The sequence below is a fragment of the Actinia tenebrosa genome, unplaced genomic scaffold (assembly GCF_029948245.1).
Source record: "Actinia tenebrosa isolate PJP-AT-01 unplaced genomic scaffold, QUT_ActTen_1.0 PGA_scaffold11__36_contigs__length_13525064, whole genome shotgun sequence".
Classification (NCBI taxonomy): domain Eukaryota; kingdom Metazoa; phylum Cnidaria; class Anthozoa; order Actiniaria; family Actiniidae; genus Actinia; species Actinia tenebrosa.
This window is the reverse complement of record NW_028292571.1, coordinates 11,747,358-11,770,583: the sequence shown is the minus strand read 5'-3', so window position 1 is coordinate 11,770,583 and position 23,226 is coordinate 11,747,358. Positions and strand designations below refer to the sequence as shown.

The window sequence follows — 23,226 nt, the reverse complement described above, 5'->3', positions numbered from 1 at the left end:
TAGTATAGCTGTTAGGTCCGATACTGTATTGTGTTTGTTGGCACCAAATAATACTTCAGAAGGGAAGAATGAAACTAAAACTCCTAAAATCCATGTTCCAATGACTAACCGCTTGACACTGTGTTTAGATGGCGCAATGAAGGGATGAAATATGCCAATATATCTCTCCATACCGATAACGAAAAGATTCATTGCCGTTATAACAGGGAAGACAAAGTTCACGTATCTGACGGACTTACAAATCCAATCGTAGCGTAAAACGTCGGCAAAAAATGTTAAAACGACGACCGGGAAAGTGATTACAGCGCACAAAATATCTGACATGCGAGGCTACGGATGAAGATGTCGTTGATGTTTCTACTGAATGCTCTCTTGGGCTTGCTTCTTTTTTCATATTCTTGTTTCTTCTTGAAATGCAGTAACAGGAAGTTAGCCAAAACAGCATAGATACTTACTGCTAAATAGATTATTGCCATTGCAAATTTAACTCGATGGTCTATTGGTAAAGTTGTGTATGTAGCTTTAGGCATACCGGTGACATTCGTTGTCGTGTTCTGCATCACTAGGTTGAATATCTCAAGAGTCGTATATATATAATTTTTTTTAGCTAAAAGGAATATGAGCATGAAGACCCTTAATGAAGCTCTTAATTGAGAATATAGCCAGTGTTTCAGTGCCTGCTCAACATCGAATTAGAGGTCGGTTCAGTCTGATCCCTGATTGCAATGTAAAGTTCTTTTATAAGGATCGTGCGGTTTATCCAACCTGCCCGAGTGCAAACGTAGCTGTAACTGAATGCAGTTGTGATGTTGTCTCTCAATTAATACCTTATACTGCGCCAGATAAGCTGGAGTAAGATATTATTATGTAATGAATTAACTAAAACAGCTTTGATGTCTTAGAAGAACCTTAAGGAAGTGACTTTAGTAATGATTGTCTCTTATGAATCTTAAGAAGACGATAGAAAGCTAGCATACTTAGTAAGGGATGAGACCGGAATTGTGTCATACCCAAAACTTTACCCAGTTCCATCAACTAGTTCAGCTGAAGCCAACAATTCTCAAAGAAATCGCCGAAAGGTAAGTCGTCGATTGATTAAAAAAAAATGTCACACATATTTAACTATATGCCCCAACTGTAGCACTATTGTTTGTTTACTATATAGATTCTTAGAGACATGATCGTTGCTAGTACTGGTGAGTCCAGAGAATCCATGGGACCTGTTAGAGAGCTTGAGAATGAAGACAGGTTACCTGTAGACAATGTAGAGGAGCCTGATACAGTAATCAGTGCCGAGGATTGTTCTTCAGCGCGGGATTTCAGCACCCAGACTCCAGATTTCTTGGCTTGCAAAAAGCTCAAAGAAGAAAAACGATTGCTACATAATAAATGCATCGATTTAAAAAACAAGATCGATTCTCTGGCAAAGGAACCCACTCCAAAATCGTCCTGTGGTATTCAGTGTAATTTAACACAGCTAAACGACCATGAAGAAGGTCTTGGAGAAAGGATCGGAGAGAGTTTGGAACAACAAGACGATGAGTATGTAAATATGGAAGTGGAGGAAGATGATGAGGACACAGTTGACTATGATATTACAGAGGAAGAGCCTGAGAGTATCCCTGATGACGTTGACTATCACCCCTACACAGATACAGAGACAGAAACTGAAACGGAGGATGAAGAGCATATGACAGGAAAGAGGTATGGAATAAATTTGATCTTTATAGTTTAAATCTTGACAAAAAATAATTTGTTTTGCTGTTGTTTTGTCTTACAGATTCAATTCAAGCAACTATAGCACTAGAACACTGAGCCTAAGTACATTGTCTTCTTGTCCAAGCTGTTATTGTTGTTCTCCTTCTGCCACTCCTGCAAGACTGAAAACCCTGTTGTGACATACCGAGAAGTAGGGACTATGGTCAATATCACAACTAAATGCAAAACCCCAGTTGCCCAAAGAAGGAAAATACTTGGAGAAGCCAACCCAACATGACAGGCACTAAGATTCCAGCTGGTAATATTCTCCTGTGCTTTGCTGTCCTAACTGCAGGTGCTTCTGCAAGCAAGGTTTTCAGACTATTTCAGAACATGGGAGTTGCCTGCATCACACTTACTACTTTCTTTAAACATCAAGGGGTACGCAATGTTTACAGAATGCTTTATTTATAAAATGATCTATCATAGTTAAATTTAGTTGAGTAATGCAAACAAGGGCTCTGTACCTGAGATGTAGGAGAATTATTTTCCATGTAAATTTATTTTTTGAATTTTAGGAAAAGCTGTTTCCTTCCATCCTGCTGTTTTGGAAAAAGTACCAAAAAGTAATGCTAAGTGAAGTAAAGTCACTGCCAGAGCCCCTAACACTGTCTGGAGATGCCAGGCATGACAGCATGGGGCACAGCGCCAAATTTGGAGTATACTCAATCTTCCTTTGTAATTTGTCGAACATTATTCATTTTTCCCTTGTACAGGTATGTTATCATCATTGGATGTTATGATTCTACTATATCTGTCCTTACTGCCAAAACAGGTAGTGAGAATTAAACTTGTAAAAAAGCACTTTGTTGACTTTACATTCATTATATGTTCTGTACACACATTCTTATTTGACTCTATAAGATAATTAATGCTAATCTTTGCATTGTGCCATTGCTCCTTTTAGAGAAATGAAACTGGTAGCAGTACGGCGGGTAACCAGTCATTTCGCCCACGGACCATTTCGCCCACGCCAATTCACCCACGCATAAAATCATCGATCATGCGTTTGCCAATTCGCCCACGTGTAGAATCACTTTAAGAAATATGTTACCATGACTGAAAAAAAGTAGTTCGTGATTTACCAACCTTACTCGACGCTTAAGCTCAAGACTTCAAAACGCGAACTTTTTATACGAATACCGGTCGTTTTGCTACCACGCACTTTCGCTACCGTCGGTTCGCTACCACCCGGAGTCCTTTCGCTACCATCATGAAGTCCTTTCGCTACCATAGGAAATTACCAAAACAAAACTTCGATGAGACTTGTTAAAAAGAAACATAGCCTCTAGAAAAACATTTGTAAATGATTTTGAAGCAAATTTGGAGCGATCATTTCACGATGCGATCAGTGAAAGTGGAGATCTAAACACGACCAAGGACAGCGTTCACTTGGCTGCCATATCGAGTCCGTTTCTACCAACTTATGACTCGGATGACTTTATTTCCCTATTTCCCTATACTCTAATATATGAAATGTGTGTTTTGGGTAGCTTTATCATTCTTTATTATTTTTTACTTGCCAAAGTTCGAGAAAAATACAAAATACCTTATGCGCGAAACATCGATCGACAAGCGACGCCATATTGTTTTCGTGTAATCAACAAGCTTTTCCTAGTCCTTTACTGACGCTTTCTTTTCTTGAAATCCATTAGACTTTATTATTTGCACTAAAAATCTAAGACGGAATGATGTAGTGACTTTATCTGGAATAAATTTGAGGTCATTTAATATCTGATGTAAACGCCAAAAACTTAACGATTGAATGGAACGATCGAGCTCAGTTTACGTGTTTCATACGAGTCTTTTCGCTACCAATAAGTTTTTAGTCTCCGTAGAGTAGTTTGTTGAAAACATTACAATATCCTTCTTCTTCATCGAAAAATCGAATGTTTAGGACAAATTTAATATCATTGCTTCTGACTTGCCAAGGTTAGAGCGAGAAAAACCAAAATACCTTCCGCGAAACATCGATCGACAAACGACGCCATATTGTATTCGTGAGCTTGTCTAAAAGCTTGTCTAATATTTTTTGTAGATGTCAGATTCAGCAACACGAGACATCTGCCATCTCAAAGCACCATATCTTTTCCTTTAACTTTATTAGTGAAAAGAATAAAGTCTAATGGATTCTAGGTAAAGAAAGCGTCAGTAAACGACTAGGAAGCTTGTTGATTACACGAAAACAATATGGCGTCGCTTGTCGATCGATGTTTAATAGGCGTAAAGGTATTTTGGCTCAATCGTTAAGTTTTTGGCGTTTACATCAGACATTAAATGGCCTCAAATTTATTCCAGATAAAGTCGCTAGATCATTTCGTCTTAGTGTTTTAGTGCAAATAATAAAGTCCGTAATGGAATTCAAGAAAAGAAAGCGTCAGTAAACGACTAGGAAAAGCTTGATGATTACACGAAAACAATATGGCGTCGCTTGTCGATCGATGTTTCGCGCATAAGGTATTTTGTATTTTTCTCGAACTTTGACAAGTTAAAAAATGATAAAGAATGATAAAGCTACCCAAAGCACACAGTTCATATATTAGAGTATGGGGAAATAAAGTCATCCGAGTCATAAGTTGGTAGAAACGGACTCGGACTCAATATGGTAGCTATTAAGTGAACGCTGTCCTTGGTCGCGTTTAGATCTCCACTTTCACTGATCGTATCATGAAATGATCGCTCTAAATATGCTTCAAAATCGTATACAAATGTCTTTCAAGAGACTATGTTTCTTTTTAACAAGTCTCATCGAAGTTCTGTTTTGGTAATTTCCAATGGTAGCGATGATTTTATGCGTGGGCGAATTGGCGTGGGCGAAATGGTCCGTGGGCGAAATGACTGTAAACCGTACGGCGATGGAGTACATTGGTTTCAATAGGAGCATCAACTTCCTTCTTCAAATTGGCCTTACAATTGGCACCTTCATATCTGACAGACATCTCTCCATTGCCAAACACATGCGAGAAAAGCTGCCAAATATTACTCACTATATTTTGATCTTTGGCACCTAAAGAAATGTATGAATATCTAGTGGTATTATTATTAATATCATATTTTATGAATTATTGGTGTGAAATTTTAAACCTCTACACCACTTATTTAATGAAGGCAAAGCAAATATTAGTAAATATTTACTACAGTTATCTTTGACTATCTCTTGGTCAACTATATCTGTTTTCATGTCACCTTTGGAGTCAGAATGATTGTTTATGAATACATTCATTCTAATGGCATATGTATATTATGATAATAATAGTAATATATTGCACTTAATTTGCAGCTGTCAAGAAGGCTCTGAACAAAGTTGCAAGACAAAAAGGATGTGAATTAATCAAGGACTGGATTCAGCCTTGCTTAAACCATCTCCATTGGAGTGCAACATCAACTGTCTGTGGAACTGGACGAATTATCTGGTCAAAATTCAACTCCTTCAAAAGCCACATTCTTAATAGGCATAAAGATCTACCTGACCCTCTGTTCAATAAGTGCTCACATGCCGATGACATAACACCTAGGAAATGGCTTATCCCTGGTACTCTTTCTCTATTTTTATGTTGATAATTTCAAAATTTGTTACCACTGTTTTGTTCACACGGTTTTGGAAGAGTGATCCAAATTCCATTTCCTGGCCAAATCCCATGCTCTCAAATTAGTTATGTTTTTGAGCAACTACAATTCCCATTTCTTATTTGCAAATCCCAAACCTGGTGCATAGAATTGGATTTTTTTTGAGCCCAGAAAAGTTGACTCCTAGCACCTAGCACCTACTTGACTGTTTTCAGACATTATAATTATGTTATTTTTCTTTATTAGATTCCGTGGCATATGAGAAACTGGACAAAGCATTGAGCAAAAAAGGAATTTTTGCTGGCATTAAACAGTCTTCTCCTTTATCGCAAACAAGTTGCCTCGAGGGATTTCGGCACTCGCTACTAAATCAGTTTTGTCCCAAAATGATTGCATTCTCTTTCCCTGGAATGTATTGCAGGTGTCTAGTACTGTGTATAACTTGTATTAATATGTATTTTTGCTATATATATATTTCTAATATTATAATTATAGTATTATTCTCATATAAAAGCTATCAAGAAATAAGACATAAATGCATGACTAATGAATAATGAATAATCTAACAGTCATAACATAATAGAAGTATAATATAAACTAACAATTTTGTCATCAACTATTCACTTCATGCTAATTTGTGCATTACTTTTATCAGTATCACAGGTACTTGAACTAGAAGCCAAAGCTGCCGAGATGAAGAAAACAAAGAAGATTGAAGAAGGCAGGATAGAAATCAATCCCTCATTTCACTCATTGCAAGAATCCCATGAAAGGACAGAAGAATGTGAAAGACTGCCCTAAAAACCAGAAAAGCAGTTAATACTCTCTTGCTTTTAGAGTGAAGTTACTAAACCCGTGAAATAGAAATTACTTGTTAAGGTGTAATAGTCAAATAGACACAAAAGAAAACAATGGCATTAGAGTCTCAGTGCTAAGGGGTATTAGTCTACTATCCATTTCACTGGTTTAGTGACTTCACTCTAATATGTAGAAATGTATCATTTTGTAATACTATTTACAATTAATTATTTTTTAATTTTTTATTATAGTTGTAAGTGCAATATAAAGTGACATATACAAAACAACCCTCATAAAGGCAATTTGATTACGGCAATTTGAGTCATTTCTATTAGACCCATGATACAAAGTTGTATAATTAGTGAGGAGAGTCGAAGTAAAACAAAAGAAAACAGTGAATATCTACTACTATGTAGTGCAATTTTTTTCATGCTTCAAGTAAAATCATTCTAATGCAATGTTCTGTTCTGTTTATAATATAATATGTACAGTATCACTCGTTATCTTCGTATCCACAAAAATCGGTGCTAGGAAACTGTTTTCTTATTGCGTGGTATGCACAAGCAGGCAGTGGGATTCTCTTGGATCCTCCTCCTTGATAACCATGAACCAATTGGGTGAATTTCCTGTAAGCTGTTGCACGAAGAAGCCTAAAATATGAAATAATAATTTGTTAGTATATAAACTTATCAAACAAACAAGAATATATTCTTGAAATAAACAAATGTCAGTTACAATTGCTATTTACATCATTATCATGGAAATAAGTAATACTTTAAAACTGCATGGTATGACTTGTAAAGCACGTGAACAGTAAAAGATATAAGAAAATAAGGAAGAAAACATTAGTGTAGTGCTAGTCATAGTTATTTTACTTGTTCTGGGCCCATGTAATTAAAACTAAGCTTAGAAAAAAAAAGGATTTACTCACTCTTCTTCACTGCCAGTTTGTCTATACTTATATCCGTCGATAGTGCGGTACTTGGCACATGATGGACGTAGGGACCAGCTCAAACCCTGGATGTAAGGTCACACAAATGGGAGGCACTTCCAATTCTTCGAGCACTTCGGAAGACTTCAGTGACTCGAGACAACCCTCTATTTCGTGACAGCAATTACACTCTTGAGGTTTTTGAAGTACGTTTTCTTGCAATAACCGCATCTACACCTAAAAGAGGAAACGTTTAGATTTGCGAGTTAGTAAAAAAATCAAAACGAAACTAAATATTTTGCAAAAAGAGTGAGCTTGTAGCTAGATCTTGATAGTTACGTACCAAGCGCTATTCGGCGTGACGCCATCAAATCTTTCTTGAAGCTTTTCATTTCTCTTCTCGATCTTTGACATTTCTTCGTTATATTCCCTGAGCCAGTCCGCATCAGCAAGTGGTTCTGAAGAATATGGTCCTACCAATTCGTGAGATTCAGACCTGGGGTAGCTATCATCTGACTCGTGCGTTTTATCATGTCGATGGCATTCGTCCTCGATTTCTCCATCCTCTTCCTCTGAATATATACTTGAAATCTCGCTTTCAGAGCTGCAATCACTCCCGTAATAGTTCGTAGCCATCTTGTGAAATTATATATTGAAATTTATGTTTTTTGAAGGAATGAAAGTCACTAACGTGTCAATGTTTACAATACTTTGTCTACTCGTATCCTTGACAATCGCTTTTCTCGGTTCTCGAATTTACGTCACTAGTTACCAGTCTCCCAAAACACGGCCAACACGACTGGGCGTCGTCAGAAATCTAACTTTGAAGGCTGATTTCGAGGTGAAAAAAATTCGAAATCGAAAAATTTTAGCTTCCAGACCTAGCGCGTTCATCGATCGCAAGCTGATCGAAATCAATCTTCTCCTGAGTGCTTCTAGCGTTCCCTTTTGTATGCAAATCGCAAAGACCTAAATGACTTTTGATTGCGATGGCTGCTTTTGTCAACTTAAACATTGCGCTTGATATAATAATAATCGTCCTTTTTTCACGAGGGTAGCACTTAATAGCCAGTGGCTAACAAACCTGTGGCCCTCATTCCATGATCGAATTGGAATTTAGGAGTTGATTTTTGCGGAGGGAGGAAAACCGGAGAACCCGGAAAACCCTCGAAGCACAGGAGAGAACCAACAAACAACTCTACTCATATACAACACCGAACCCGGCGGGACTCGAACTCGGGTCGCATTGATGAGAGGCGAGCGCTCTCACCGCTACGCCACCCGTGCTTCCTTGATATCAAAAACAAATGACTAGACAAGCGAAACAAATGACTAGACATAGAACACAAGGGCCTTGGTGTAATGAAAATCAACTTGATGTATAAAAAGTACTGCTTGATCATGAAAAAATGCAACTTGAAGTTTTGTCACGTTTGGGCTAGCATAATTCACATTGGTACTCATTTATGAGAGTAGAACTCGCTCTATATACAATAGCGCAGCGCAAAAATGACGTCATAAAAACGACGACAAAGGCGAAACTCGATCAGACTAAACAAACTTACTTTACGTTCAGCAGATAATTTCCATAGCCGACCGCAGTAGTATATCTTAGTTTACATGGGTTATTATTCCAAGCTTTTAGTAAAAATAATAAAATCGGTTCGTATAATACTGTCGCGGTTAAACAGAATGCAATGTTTGTCTGAGTTTTTAAGCTATTTTTAGAATCTGTGCGCTGCAGTATTACCATTATTATACATTTTAACTCACTACCTCGCTTCTCATTGGCCGAGAGCCTACAATCAAACCCCGATGTCATGTCATGAACTCGACAGGATAAATCCATTCTGCAAATCACCATGTTTAAACCGAAGTACGACTTCATTTCTTTTGCCCGTTTTCGATATATTCCGGTTGAATGATCGAACACGAAATAATCTGAATATATCGAGGCTAGCTCTGGGGATCGATTCAAAACAATAATGCCATTCTATTATTGCTTCCTCAAAATATTTTGTGCTTGACTACTCAACCAAATTAAATTGACGAAGTTGACCATATTGCGACATCGTATACCAAGCATTATACTGTGCTTTTGTCGAGAAAAAAAGGCCGCAAGCTTCTCAATTTGCACAAGATAATTTACTTCCAGGTAAGAAATCCATTTATTAGCGATAGTTTAGTTTGAATATCAAAGCCCAAATGATTTAGATTTTGCTCAGGATGAGATAAGACAGATAACAGCACATCCTCTATCTATTTCCGCCTTGATGTTGTGGAGTATCGTTTTTTAAACGAGTCAACTTCGAGCCACGAGTCAACAACGAGTCACATGAATAATTTCATGAGTTTCATAGAAACTTGTCAGGGTCAACATTTGTATTTCATTTTGAAAAGGAATACAAAACTAATCAAAATGCTTTTAAGGTGACTGCCTACTTTTGAAAATTGATTTAAGCTTTCTTTAAAACTTCGATTTTGCGATTCGAAATTTAATGCTGATTCCAAATCTGGAAAGAAAAATAGGGTGTACCGAGCTCGTTTTGGAGATAATCAGCATTTAATGGAAGCCTACGCACGAGCTTTTGGAGTAAAAATTGCGCCACCGGAAGTGATTAGAAAAAAATTAAGATTAATATGATAATAGTTATTTGCAGACTATATGATCGCACGAACGAAGGCTAGTCAATCCTTCTACAATAATACACGGATATTTTCGACAAAAAGACAGAGAGATACATTGATTTGTCATATTTTGTAGTTTCGGTGCTCTTAAAAAAGCTCATAAAGTCGAACAAAAATCCCTACAAAAATCTATTTTTTCACGTGTTCCTGATTTAAACTTTTCCTAAAATGTTGATATAACCTAGATTTTTAGGAGTTTTTTCGAATGAGCTATCAAAAAATATAGAGTCCCGTGCAAAATTTGAGGGCTTTGCCCTGTTGAAGCTCAAAACGCGTATGGTTCTTCCATAAAATCTTGTAGATTTTTCAGCGGTTTTTGAGCGCGCGCACATCGTGGGCTCAAATTGAACGTTCAAAAGTAGGCAGCCACCTTAAGCTAACGTTTAATTAACTTATTAAACCACAGGTAACCCAAGCGTATACATTGTACTGATTTACTATACAATATATGGGACTTCATAAATCTTCATTTTCGTTCATTGAATTTTAATAAAATCCACTGAAACTTCTACAGCAGGTTTTGGTTGTTCTTGGCTTCACTCTGCTGAGCGAATTTCGTTCAATGTCTAAGAACAACCGAACACGCTGTAGAAGTTTCACTTCATAAATCTTCATTTTCATTCATTGAATTTTAATAAAATCCACTGAAACTTCTACAGCGTGTTTTGGTTGTTCTTGGCTTCACTCTGCTGAGCGAATTTCGTTCAATGTCTAAGAACAACCAAACACGCTGTAGAAGTTTCAATGGATTTTATTAAAATTCAATGAACGAAAATGAAGATTTATGAAGTCCCATATATTGTATAGTAAATCACACCCGTCCCGTACGTTGTGAGTCAGTGCTTACTGAAAGTTGTAAAGTCCTTGTAATCAGATGTTACTGACCTTTGTAAAAAGCGATAAAGCTAGCGCCCAACCTCTTCTGGGTTTGCTGAATGGAACGCCTGATCTTTATCGCATTATATATGTCTTTTATTTTTTAATTAGTGTTTTATTTTTGCCTCTAAAGCACTTAGATATTTTATTCTTTAAAACGTTTTGTGAGTGATGTTCTTCAGTCGTGGCTGTAATAGAGGAAAATCGAAGTTAATTGTCCGAGATTATCAAAAGTTTGTTGACGAGGACGGCCAAACAAAAGTGAAACGAGTGAGGAGCACCGTGAGAATACTAGAAGGTGTTGTGAATAGTCGACAAGATGATGATGGGGCAAGTTCATCTTCAGCTGACGATATACTAGACTTGCCAGACGCTAGTGATCGCTTCAATGTTGAAGTTGACCCTGGTCCATCCCACTACGAAAAAAGTAGTGCTAGTGCTGTCAAGCACTGGCAGGAAATTAGAGCAAACTTAATCAAAGTTTCTCTAAAACGAGAAGGTTTACTGCAGCTTGATAAAGAATGCAGCAAGTGCAAAGCACAAACAGCTCAACTGAGATGTCTTGATTGTGGTGGTTCGTCAGGTTTTTTTCTGTGTGAATCCTGTTGTATACGCCTTCACAGTACAGAGAATATTCTACATTGCCCTGAGATATGGAAGGTAAATTTCAGACTATTGCATCCTGTATAACAAATTGCATACTCAATCTCTTACGGTAAAATACTGCATGTTTGTTCTAAGGATGGAAAGTGGGAGCAATACATTTTTACAAAGACGTTTGCTACATCCTGCTTTGATCCTGATATTGCTGAAATGGGCCACCAAATCAATTTGTCCTTAACTTTGATTGATGACAAAGGTAATGTACATCAAATGAACAGCATACTCTATTTATAACATTAAAATATATATTGCACCTATATATATATCGGTCACCTGTCAATCTTAGCCAGTATTTTTAAAGGGGGACTTGAACGAAAATCGCTCAAACTTCAATTGAGCTGAACTTCTTCAGAATAATCTTTAGTGGTTAAATAAACACGTTATCAAGTTTTATCGCTAGTATATTCAGGTCGAAAGTATCATATTTTTACGGTTCTTTTTTGGAGTCTGTGACGTCATATACTCAACATCACGCATCGCTCAATACATTTCTTTGTATTTTATGATCAAAATATCAGTTTCAAAGAAAGGAAAGACCTCTCGGCCTAATAGAAATAAAATAAATCAAGGATTTCTTTACAAAGAAATGTATTGAGCGATGTGTGAAGTTGAGTAAATGACGTCACAGACTCCAAAACAGAACCGTAAAAATATAATACTTTCGACCTGAATATTGCAAAAAAACTTCATACAGTGTTTATTTAACCACTAAAGATTATTCTGAAGAAGTTTCAGCTCAATTGAAGTTTGAGCGATTTTCGTTCAAGTCCCCCTTTAAAAGATCTTGCCGGTTAATTAATTCTTATCACTACTGACACCAAATATAAAATCATTTTAAATTCCAATTTTTAGGTAGACACCATAATGTTTTGGTTCCTACGTGCAGCTGTGCCACAATAATGGAGATTTTAGTCTACCACCGATTTTGGCCAGCTACACCATGCTCCCCAACCATGGCTTTCTCTTTTGATCTCCTACTAAGATTACAGGCCTTAATGTTTGAGTGTCATATTTCAGTTTATGATTTTGTCAAGCATTTATTCTTTTATAATAGGGATGCACCATTTTCGAAGGTAAATCAAAATATTGATTCAATTAGAAGAGGGTCCTGAAGGGGTAAAATGGGAGCTGGGATGTGCCTTTTCTGGAGGCTGGGAAATGGGATTTCATGCACTGGGAGTGGGATTCATGACCAAAAAAACAAAATAAAAAGTAATAAAATATTGATATACATAGATATTATTTTATTAATAAATTAATCATTTTATAATTAGGAATAACTTGATTATAATATAAATTATATCCTCACAATTTATTGCAGACTCGTAACATTTATGAGCAATTACGCAAAAGCTTTGAGGAATTCAGGTAATAGTTCCCTACTTAATCAAAGAAAAATAAACTTAATGATAAAAGATAGAAATAATGATATCCCAAATAATTATAAACTATATCATCAATAGTCATTTATTTTTACTCCTAAGGTATCATTTTAAAGCCATTGAAAGTGTACCTGTGGTGACATATGATGATCTAGAAATTGAACTTGAAAGCATAAAATGCCCTTCATGCCCTGATCTATCAGAGGTGAATATGATAATATAATTTTGTTTTATTTTGATGTTATGTTCTATTACAGGTGATATTGTTTTTGCATCTTTAAGCTCAACTTAATAGATGTATTGTCACAGTCACAACTCTATAATGCTTTATTAATACTTATTTATTTATACATACAATTTGAATTTTGTAGAAAGAAGATGTGTTTTTGTCAGCTGATGCTTGTTTTGGTCTACCACGCAAGAGATCAGCTGGGGAAAGCTTTCAAGATCCACTTTCTGGCGATTGCTACTTCCTTGACCAAGATAAAGTGGACAAATTTATGGAGGAATATCCCAAATCAGATAGTCGTAGGTCAGATGCACTCAAAGATAGAGGAGAGGTATAATAATATACATTTTGAAAAATAAGTTTATAAAGAAAATAAGTTTACTTCTAGGCATACCTTTTTGCCACATATTATTATTATTATTGTTTTAAAGGACTGCAGTGACTTTCAAGCAGGATCTGTCATAAGATCAAAAGGGAGGTATATTGCTTTAGATGAAACAGCTGTGTTTGGGATGGCCTGCAGGCATGCTTTTCCATTGAAGTTCTTAAACTTAAAAGGAGGTGAAAGGTAATAACACTTTTATTGATAATTTTTAAAATATTAATTAATAATGGTATAGAATTGGTTTAAATTATGACAATTTTTGCATTCAAAAACCATTAGGATTGGCTATATGGTGTATTTGCTGATAAACGTGGTTGGTGATGAGCGGTTCACCAACAACAACCTCAAAGTAATGTACGATATTTGCTGTCAATTGAACAAGCACTTGAAGGTAATATTTTTGTTCATAAAGACAATATTTATAAATGTTTTTTAAAAATGTTTATTTTTTCCTTTTTTATCATTTACATATCTTGAAGAACCATGGTAGATCAGACCTTATTAGTAAGGTAGAGTTGGCATGCCCACAATTTCATGCCTATGCACATGGAGCAGATTGTCAGGTAAGTTGACCCCGCAGTATATTATGGGATAATATGACACTCAACACAACTGACATGCACACATCTCTACTTTATCTTAAAATACCATGACTCCAAAAAATATATATATATAATTTGATCTATTTATATTATAAATTTGTTTCTTAAATTAAGATGCAATACAGCCCTCGACGTTTACCTGGCTGGGGATTGTGTGATGGAGAAGTAATGGAAAGGCTGTGGTCTTACCTTGGTAAATTCAAGAAGATGACCAAAGAAATGTCCAGCATTCATCGTCAAGACATTCTAACAGATGCCCTTCATTTCTATGCTTTACATCAAAAAAATACCCTAGGTTAATATATAGCTCTTATTATCGGAGTGCAAGGTCCGTACCGTAAGTTATGGACTGAGTTTTTTCCACTGCCTTATGGCCCAAGCGCATAGCATGAGGTCCATAAAAAGTGGAAAAAACGAGGGTCCTTAACTTATGGTACGGACTGTACAAACGAGGTTAATAAGATATTTATTATATGGCAAGACTTATGAAGTAAAAATTGATTTTTGGTCTGTACTATAAGTTACGGACCACACATTGACCAATCATAGCGCGTGAAATTACCTTGCCATATAATAAATAAATTTATAATCACATTAAATTTTGTGTTTCTTTTTAAATTGCAAATTCTAAATTTTGAGATATATTTTCCAGTTTTCAATTTCAGTAAAAAAAAATTGCAACACATTTGCACCTGTGGATGGCCCAGGCCATAATTTTTTGGTAATTTATCTTTTAGTAACTTCAACCCTACTTCGACACAAAAGTGCTTTGAAAGTTCAGAAAGAGGCTTTAGACACCATAAAGGAAATTCAAGAAGAATACAGCAGTAAGTTTGTTTGCATTCAGTTGATTGCAAATTGTTTATCATTAATATTCATGAGTGGTTTGCCATTAGACAGTTCTTTCTTTGTGCTCCATGCCAAACAGACCTAAATTTGGTAATGTGCTCAGGTTAATTGTGGACATATGACATTATGAGCCAGTAGTGAACTTTAAATGGTAAATTCTTAACTGATGTCTTCACTTTTGATTTAATGCATGATCATGGTGAATTTAATCTATTGACTTAGTTTAATATTGTATTGATAGGTATTGTTTCCTCGGAGGTAATACAGCAGTGACTGGAGGAAGAAAAGAGTATTCTAATTAACAAGAATGCTCCCAAAGGTAACAAACCCCACATGCAGGATATATATTTTTTTCTATTTACTTACTGCATTAAAAATCTATTTCCAGTTACTTTTCCAGAAGGACATGAATGGATAATGGAGTACTTCCAGCTGTTACGCAAATTTTATGCATTGAGGTGTGAATTATTGTTTGGTATCACAAAGGGATGTATGTCATTCGATTTAAGATTGCTTCATTTTTTGCTTTTTAGGGAAAATGTTATCCTTCAGCAGGTTGATGAATCCTGTGAGAGACATATGGGAAAGTGGGTATAATAACTGTAATAACAATACACTGTGCCCCAATAGACCTCTTTATCTTTGCATGCAAATTGCCCATTTCAGACCACATGTCATTATCATTTCCCTTGAGATTTCTTCATCTCTTAAAATATTTACACATGAAAAAATGAATTCCCAGGCTTAAGGAGTGGCATTACATGGTCTGAAATGAGGGAACAAACAACGAAGCTAAAGAGGTCTATTACATTGTATTTGATATTTTAATCATTACAGGCTAGTAAACCAACTGCTTGCTATTGAAAAGGCCCATAAAATCCCAATGAGATGGAAGCCAACTGATCAAGAGTTCCAGAATACACTTGTTGCCAGTGAAGCAGCCTCTGCGAGGTCTACACTTAATCTGCTACTTATGAGTGGCCGCAGAAGATGGTTTCTTTTAAGCCTAGTGAAGAAATATGCAGGTCACCTGTTTTGTTTCATTATTGTTTTATGTCTACATCCTCATAAATTTAGTATTTACTACTTCTCTTACTGCTACTACTGCTGCTGCTGCCACACCTACCCGCGATTAACATTATTGTTAATATTTATATTAATATTAGTGTGAACTGTTGTTTTTATTTATAGATGGCCAAGCCCAAGCGTACCGCATCACCAAGGCAGTCACAAAGGAAAGCAAGATTCTGAAGAACCTGCTTAAAAAGTTCAATGCATCTGTTCAAATCTTGAAGGAGCATGGGCGTTTTATGAGCACTCTCTCTTGGGATGAAGTGACTAATGTAGCCAGTTCCTCCCTATACACCAGTACTCCCAAAAGTTGTGACCAGGAAATAGTGCCAGATGCCATTAAGAGAGAAATCATCGATGCATACAATCTTTGCCAAAGGGCAGGTGAAGAACTCTGCACGCTGAACCAGGAGATGTCCAGGATTATTCATTTCTTTTACGAAGAATGCAAAGACTTGGAACAAAGAAATGAAGTCACTCTAAGAAGGAGGCCGGACATTCCCATTACTCTTTGGGCGGGTCAAAGAAGTGTTCTTTTGCGTAAATTGTACTTCTGTCAGAGACATCTATTATTTTCAGTAGAATCATTTAAAGCCCTCATAGCAATCCCTACAAACATCGATGATTATCTTAAAAATAGCATATGCATCAACATTCCTTATGATCATTTGATGAACGAGATGGATGAGTGTGGACCAACTGAAGATGTTAAAGCATTGAACCCTTTAGAGTATATTATTGATGAAGAGAAAGGTGATTACTTGTTCAGAGATGACAATGATAGTGGCTTTGCATCTGCTTACGAATCCTCAATCCCACCCAATATCACTCACTAGAAACAAGCATTAGGTTATTAGTTTTTATAGGACAAATTTATCATCCTCATCGTCATTGTTGTCATTATCATCATCATAATCATCATCAAAAATTAATATATTTTTACAGTTCAGTGTCTATTTTGTCTTTATTTATATGACAAACTTAAGAAACAGTTAAAATTAAAAAAACCTCTAAAATAGATTTCCTAGCAGCCCGAAGGGAGTTCTTGGCCTGGGATCTGATGGGGGTGTCCCGCCGGAACCCCTAAAACGTGACCCCATTTAAGACAAAAAATTCTCGAAAACCCATACCCTGTTTAAGACACAAATCATATGGTAAAACATGAAACTATCCACAACATAAAAAATTGAAATGTTTTACAATACTAGTAGTTGCTGGCTTACAAACATGGTTTACAATTGCAGTAACTACTGGGCTATAACATCAAATGTTTTACAATACTAGTAGTTGCTGGCTTACAAACATGGTTTACAATTGCAGTAACTACTGGGCTATAACATCAAATGTTTTACAATACTAGTAGTTGCTGGCTTACAAACATGGTTTACAATTGCAGTAACTACTGGGCTGTAACATCAAATGTTTTACAATACTAGTAGTTGCTGGCTTACAAACATGGTTTACAATTGCAGTAACTACTGGGCTGTAACATCAAATGTTTTACAATACTAGTAGTTGCTGGCTTACAAACATGGTTTACAATTGCAGTAACTACTGGGCTATAACATCAAATGTTTTACAATACTAGTAGTTGCTGGCTTACAAACATGGTTTACAATTGCAGTAACTACTGGTCTATAACATCAAATGTTTTACAATACTAGAAGTTGCTGGCTTACAAACATGATTACGAACTCATTAGTTCAGTACTGAATTACAACTTTTCACGGCCCAGTGAGTCTTAGTGAAGATTACTGATTTAAAACCCTACATGATAGAGTGCAAGCAATATATCCGTGAAATTTACTAAATAGTACAATAGAAAATAGTAAAACAATAGAAGTTGTATAAAATTGTACAATTTAAACTAAACTGGTTTCACAGAAATAGTACTCTTTGCACTCTATATAGTTCGTACGTAAGTCGTTATAGAGTGTGCGCTTTATAATCTAAATATACAAGGCATATTGTGATCGACGGTTTTCCTTATTTTTTAAAAAAAAACGTATTATTTAATTTGTCAAAAATATAGCCTCTGCATACAAAAAAAAAAATACAACAATTGTTTTTGATTTTGTTTGTTGATATGCAATTTAAAAAAGAAGTATAAAGGAGGACAAGTGAACAGCACTATACTGATGATGGGTTGTAAAACTTTTATCTTCTCCTACGCGTTTTGTCTAACTCTGAAGACTTCCTCAGGGATCGAGTTTTACAATTAAGTTGAGACTGTATTTAAAGACTAATTATCTACTACTTAGTATAGGGACTACACCCGGGGGGGGTACTCCCATATATTTGCTATACGGGGACTTGCCGCCAGCCAGGGTAGGGTTTTTTGCTCCACCGGTCTTAGACAGGGTATAGAATTTACGAGAATTTGTCTTAAATAGGGGTTGATTTTTTGGCATAAGTCGTATTCCAGGTGCTATTTTTCTTTGGGAGACCACAAGAGATGTTGTTGCGACATTTTGTAAATTGTAGCATTAATTTTTTGTAAATTATTATCTATGTTTGTCTTAAAAAGGGTACGTAATTTCTCTCGTAACCATTTACGCATACAGGGAAGAACATAGCAGCTAGAACATAGGCTTTGGATAGTAAGAGTATTTTGGGGCTCAGTTATAGCCTGAGTGAAGTAATTACTAGGCATTAATCCGAGAAATAGAAATTGCTTGTTAAGGTATCAGGATACTTTGAAGACCGCTTTGCGCGGAAGCCGAATTTCGCGCTGTCTTTTCAATAGAGTCGTTTTCGTATGAGTGGGAGACAGCTACGATACTTTTTGTCCTTGTTGCAGCCGTATCGTAACCGTATCGTAATTCTCGATTCTGATTTGTTGTTAATTTTTACTTCCTCTCTGTGATTGGATGATGTGTCGCTAAATAATTCTTCGTGGGTAGCGCGGTATCGTAAGTATGACCTCTGATTGGATGAACTAGGCCGACTTGCCGTATCTTATTTTAACCGTATCGTAAGTTCGATTCCTGATTGGATGAATACGGATGAATACGGTACTTTTTCCGTATCGCGCAATCATTGTTGCCGTAAGGTCGATTCCGGATTGGGATGAACACGTCAAATCCGTATCGTAGCCGTAGTCGTACCGTAAACCGTGATCGTAAGTTTCCCACTCATACGAAAACGACTCTATCATTCTATAAAAGTATACACTTTCTGAAAGCTAGATAAACGTAGTTTTCGAAAATAATTGAAGTCGTTGGTTCTTGAGCAGAAAACAGAAAAAAAAATTATAAGGCTGAAAGTCGAATCCTACCTATAATCGATGGGCATGTTCCAACGGGATCAGAATCAATTTCCGCCACGACAAACAAAAAACAAAAAAAAAACATCAGTTAAATCGTATTATATTAGTCGGGTTTAATGACTTCACTCTGTAACTGAGTTCTAACTCCTTGATATTATTGGTTTTAACGATTTTAACATCCACACACAAATCAATTAATTAAATATATATTGCAATTTGCTTAGAACTTTTCAATCATTGTATATTTCAACTTAATATCTATTCATTAGTTTGTAGATATGATGTTTATGGGTTTATTGTAGATAAAACTCTGAAAGTTCTATTGTTAACTAAATCTTTAGCCTGTATACGTACTAATTTGTGCCGTTTCGCAGATAGAGTGGTTCTCATAAACCAGTCGTGAAACAAAGGTGTACTAAATCCTGCTAACTTATAGTGTAATAGTGAGAAGCACATAATGGAAAGCAGAGGAACGGGAGTAATGCAGTTTAATAGATTGAAGTGTATTTCATGGGTTAATGAAACCTCTCTATCACCTGTTAGCTGCTCTGTATTCTAGCAGTTCAACTATTTTTGTTTTTTCTCTCGCAATTTTCTTGGTTTTTGAGCCAGGACAGATGGGCTGCCTTGACCAAATTCAGGATGCAGCTGGTCAATCAACGTCTTGGCTTCCTTTCCCTTCTTCTTTTCAGCTGACGATGCCTGTACTGTAATGCCTACAGGCCTAACGTTGGCAGATGGCCAGGCAATGTAGGACCCCTTCTCTACTTCACCTGGATAGTCTTCCCAAGCGGTTACAGCACTGTCCATGACATCCGTTACTTGGAAAGCATACCAACCCGGAGATAGTTGGCGGCCATGGACAGTGCTTCGCTCCACTTTCAGCCCTTGCCCTACGACCTTGCCTGTTCCATCAAGCAGCTGAAAATCGGCGGAGGAGCATGCTGTTGCTGCAGAAAAGAACGTAAAAGAGTTAAAGGCGCGATTACACGATGTTATTATTTTCTCTTCAACTTGTCTCGCATTGCGTTCACAAATTGCGCCATTGTGTACACGATGCGACGCTCGGTGCAACTTGTGTATCAACGCCATAGCGAGACCGTATAGTAACGAAGGCGTAAGATTCGTTAAAGGGGCCGTTCAACTTCGTGACAATGAGCGTCCCATGGTTACTATTTAATAATATGTACCTTTGCTGTTTGTTTGAAGTAGTTCACCAGGAGGCGCTGCATTGATAGCAGTATTGTTGGTTTCTGAAGCAAAAAAGCAATTTATTTCACGCCCAAAATCAATAGACTTGCTACCCCACAATACATTTCTTTGTAATTTTATTGGGTTTTCCAGGAAGTTCATAACTAGAAGTGTCTATCAGGTATTGGGGTTGTGTCCGATGTGTTTTACCAACGAGTTATTTATGACTTCTGGTTTTCCTAGCATTTCATAGCGTTTACTTCGACAAAATACTGCATCATATTATCCGTAGTTATTAAATGATAAGACGTTCTCCTTCAGCACTTTTTATCTTTAAAAAAAACGTTAAAAGATACTTAAACAAAGATCTGAGTATACCAGCTTACTTTTTGTTTTCTTTATTTGTTTTTTCTTCTGTTCGATTTCTGCGGATAACTCCGCTGATTTCTCTTCCATTTTCTCTTGAGCTAAACATTAATTGAAAAAAATAGCAACCATATCTAGATTAGTCAATTTCAAAAAGGTTTGGATTTAATACTATATACATGTACGTATGCTGGTGATATGGTAATCAGTAATATTAATGATAATTTATTTCTACTTCATACTCTTGCAAAGTGAAAATTAAAAATATACTACATATAGACATACATATTGAAAAAATAATCTATTTTTTATTCCCTTAGGCAATTGTCAGTCCATTTATTTCTTTATTCCGAAGAGCATGAAGTCCTATTACATACATTTATGGTCTCCTTACACTCATTTCTACTAGAATGGTTGGCGCAATAAAACATTGGCTCAAGCAACAAACGGCCGCAAACGCAAAGGACGCGTGGCCAAATTGACTTGTAACAAGTATATGTATGGTGAATATTTATTACTCGACTGCACAAATCTCTCAACAGCTTGGATGATTAAGGATAATTCGTGTTCAGATATCAAAATTACTGACGCTTTTCTCCTAGCTACGACAACGATTTTTGAAACAGGTGCATTCCAAAATATGCGACCTACCTACACTTTGCACCAGAGATGATACTGTGTAATTCATAAACACCTCATCTCTGGCAAGCATGCCAACTCCATCAGCGAAGTAGCGTTCTGGCACTCCATCGAAGAGTCCAATCCACAAGGAAGGGCAACCCAAGTCATTTAATTGTTCAATCTTCGTAAAAAAGAAAAGGAAAGGACTTCAAATAAGATAACTAAAAGTCGTCCACATAATGATTTTGCCACTAAACTTACAGAATCGCGTATCACGCTCGAGAGTCTTTTTACTCGTTTAGAGCGCGACTCCTTCTTTTGCGCAGCCGGATTTTGGTTTGCTTCCTCTGCTCTTCGGGTATAAGCTTCCATTTCCCCGGCGCCCAACTTTTTCCACATGGCGTTTGCCGTCTGCTGCAATCCACTTTTGCCATCCTCATCCCCTATTGACTTGCCCACTAGTGGTCAAAAATCGTGTATTAGTTTATATTCCTATCACAATCTGGAAACCTAATTCTAGTATAATGAATAGCCTTAGGGTAAGGTAATACGATTAACAAAATACGCGAGTTGCAGAACAAATGTTGCTCGTTTTACCACCCCAAACGCAAAGAGTTTTCTTGGTTACACAGAATAGTAAAGAGAGCTTCTACTTCGTGCAACAAAATGACGCAACAAAAATCGGGGTGATAAGGTTCTATGTTGTGCGACAAGGTGCACGATTTTGTTGTTCGTATTTTGCCACACCTTTTACACTTATATCTGACTGAAAATCATTCCGGTTTCGTCTTGGGGATGTCCAATGCTTTGCTTTTTTAACAAAATATAAAAAAATTGAAATTTTTATGATGATGTATATAAAACGAATTTACAACCTAAACCGTAACGTTGTAGTTTCCACTCTGAATTTGTACTTATATAAATGAAGTTACAAAATGCCCTTACAAGAAGATTTAAAAAAATCAGACTTAAACATCTGGTATGCACTGGTTTTCCGGGTTTTGCACGGAACCGAAGGCTGAGCCTTTCTTGTCGAGGTCCTTTGTCTAGATTGTCCCCGACGTTTCCTCTCGTTGCCGATCCATTGCTATAATAGAAAAAAAGAAAAAAAAAAATCGTAAAATGCCATTATTTCTCATAGCCTGAGCATATCATGAAATCATTAAAAAAAATTTTTTACCCACCTTGTCTTTTGTTGGGCTTAAAAGCGTATCTTTCGCTGCCTTTTCAATTTTCTTTTTTTGGGAGGTAGAAGTCATTCCATCTTCCCAGTATTTATTCAAAATTTCTTGTTTCTCTTTATCGAGAGCTTTAGGCATCTATCGATGTATCAATAAGATACGAATACATCTCGTAATCCAAATAAGGAGTAGTAAGCCAGTACTTACTGGAGTATATTACGTGTCTTGTACTGTGTTGTAAGCCAGTAGTTACTGGAGTCTATTACGTGTCTTGTACTGTGTTGTAAGCCAGTAGTTACTGGAGTCTATTACGTGTCTTGTACTGTGTTGTAAGCCAGTAGTTACTGGAGTCTATTACGTGTCTTGTACTGTGTTGTAAGCCAGTAGTTACTGGAGTCTATTACGTGTCTTGTACTGTGTTGTAAGCCAGTAGTTACTGGAGTATATTACGTGTCCTGTACTGTGTTGTAAGCCAGTAGTTACTGGAGTATATTACGTGTCTTGTACCGTGTTGTAAGCCAGTAGTTACTGGAGTCTATTACGTGTCTTGTACTGTGTTGTAAGCCAGTAGTTACTGGAGTATATTACGTGTCTTGTACTGTGTTGTAAGCCAGTAGTTACTGGAGTCTATTACGTGTCTTGTACTGTGTTGTAAGCCAGTAGTTACTGGAGTATATTACGTGTCTTGTACTGTGTTGTAAGCCAGTAGTTACTGGAGTATATTACGTGTCTTGTACTGTGTTGTAAGCCAGTAGTTACTGGAGTATATTACGTGTCTTGTACTGTGTTGTAAGCCAGTA

At 36.5% G+C, this 23,226-nt stretch overlaps 5 protein-coding genes across 10 annotated transcripts; 3 read left to right on the top strand and 2 right to left on the bottom strand.

Annotated features, from left to right (window-relative positions):
* The first annotated feature begins 1,162 nt into the window (after positions 1–1,162).
* On the top strand, positions 1,163–1,952 carry LOC148912586 (uncharacterized). The gene is made up of 2 exons (XM_089027686.1): positions 1,163–1,704; positions 1,781–1,952. Exons 1-2 carry the CDS (start codon positions 1,178–1,180, stop codon positions 1,896–1,898), a joined length of 645 nt encoding a protein of 214 aa, XP_088883812.1. The 5' UTR covers positions 1,163–1,177; the 3' UTR covers positions 1,899–1,952.
* LOC148912585 (uncharacterized) lies at positions 1,923–5,316 on the top strand. The gene is made up of 4 exons (XM_089027215.1): positions 1,923–2,139; positions 2,277–2,474; positions 2,666–2,693; positions 5,039–5,316. Exons 1-4 carry the CDS (start codon positions 1,939–1,941, stop codon positions 5,314–5,316), a joined length of 705 nt encoding a protein of 234 aa, XP_088883341.1. The 5' UTR covers positions 1,923–1,938.
* Positions 5,317–6,350: 1,034 nt separating this feature from the next.
* LOC148912584 (uncharacterized) lies at positions 6,351–7,857 on the bottom strand. The gene is made up of 3 exons (XM_089027139.1): positions 7,398–7,857; positions 7,055–7,291; positions 6,351–6,773 (listed from the first exon to the last, which is right to left on the bottom strand). Exons 1-2 carry the CDS (start codon positions 7,688–7,690, stop codon positions 7,222–7,224), a joined length of 363 nt encoding a protein of 120 aa, XP_088883265.1. The 5' UTR covers positions 7,691–7,857; the 3' UTR covers positions 6,351–6,773; positions 7,055–7,221.
* Positions 7,858–8,888: 1,031 nt separating this feature from the next.
* LOC148912583 (uncharacterized) lies at positions 8,889–15,588 on the top strand. 6 transcript variants are annotated; one of them, XR_016119270.1, is made up of 15 exons: positions 8,889–9,209; positions 10,752–11,278; positions 11,360–11,477; positions 12,134–12,354; positions 12,603–12,649; positions 12,766–12,868; positions 13,035–13,223; positions 13,324–13,460; positions 13,557–13,668; positions 13,757–13,840; positions 13,994–14,174; positions 14,617–14,706; positions 14,970–15,047; positions 15,117–15,186; positions 15,262–15,315. XR_016119270.1 is itself a non-coding variant. In XM_089027303.1 (13 exons), exons 1-12 carry the CDS (start codon positions 10,790–10,792, stop codon positions 14,999–15,001), a joined length of 1,803 nt encoding a protein of 600 aa, XP_088883429.1. In that variant the 5' UTR covers positions 8,889–10,789; the 3' UTR covers positions 15,002–15,047; positions 15,117–15,256. The 6 variants fall into 6 exon arrangements, 1 of the variants encoding a protein (XP_088883429.1); XR_016119273.1 differs by having other exon boundaries at positions 8,890–9,209; positions 11,202–11,278; XR_016119272.1 differs by lacking the exon at positions 15,262–15,315 and adding an exon at positions 15,566–15,588 and having other exon boundaries at positions 8,889–11,278.
* A 2,543-nt stretch (positions 15,589–18,131) lies between these two features.
* On the bottom strand, positions 18,132–20,714 carry LOC148912582 (uncharacterized). Its single transcript, XM_089027214.1, has 3 exons — positions 20,645–20,714; positions 20,258–20,320; positions 18,132–20,017 (listed from the first exon to the last, which is right to left on the bottom strand). The coding sequence occupies exons 1-3, from the start codon at positions 20,712–20,714 to the stop codon at positions 19,635–19,637; spliced, it is 516 nt and encodes a 171-aa protein (XP_088883340.1). The 3' UTR covers positions 18,132–19,634.
* Positions 20,715–23,226: the final 2,512 nt, after the last annotated feature.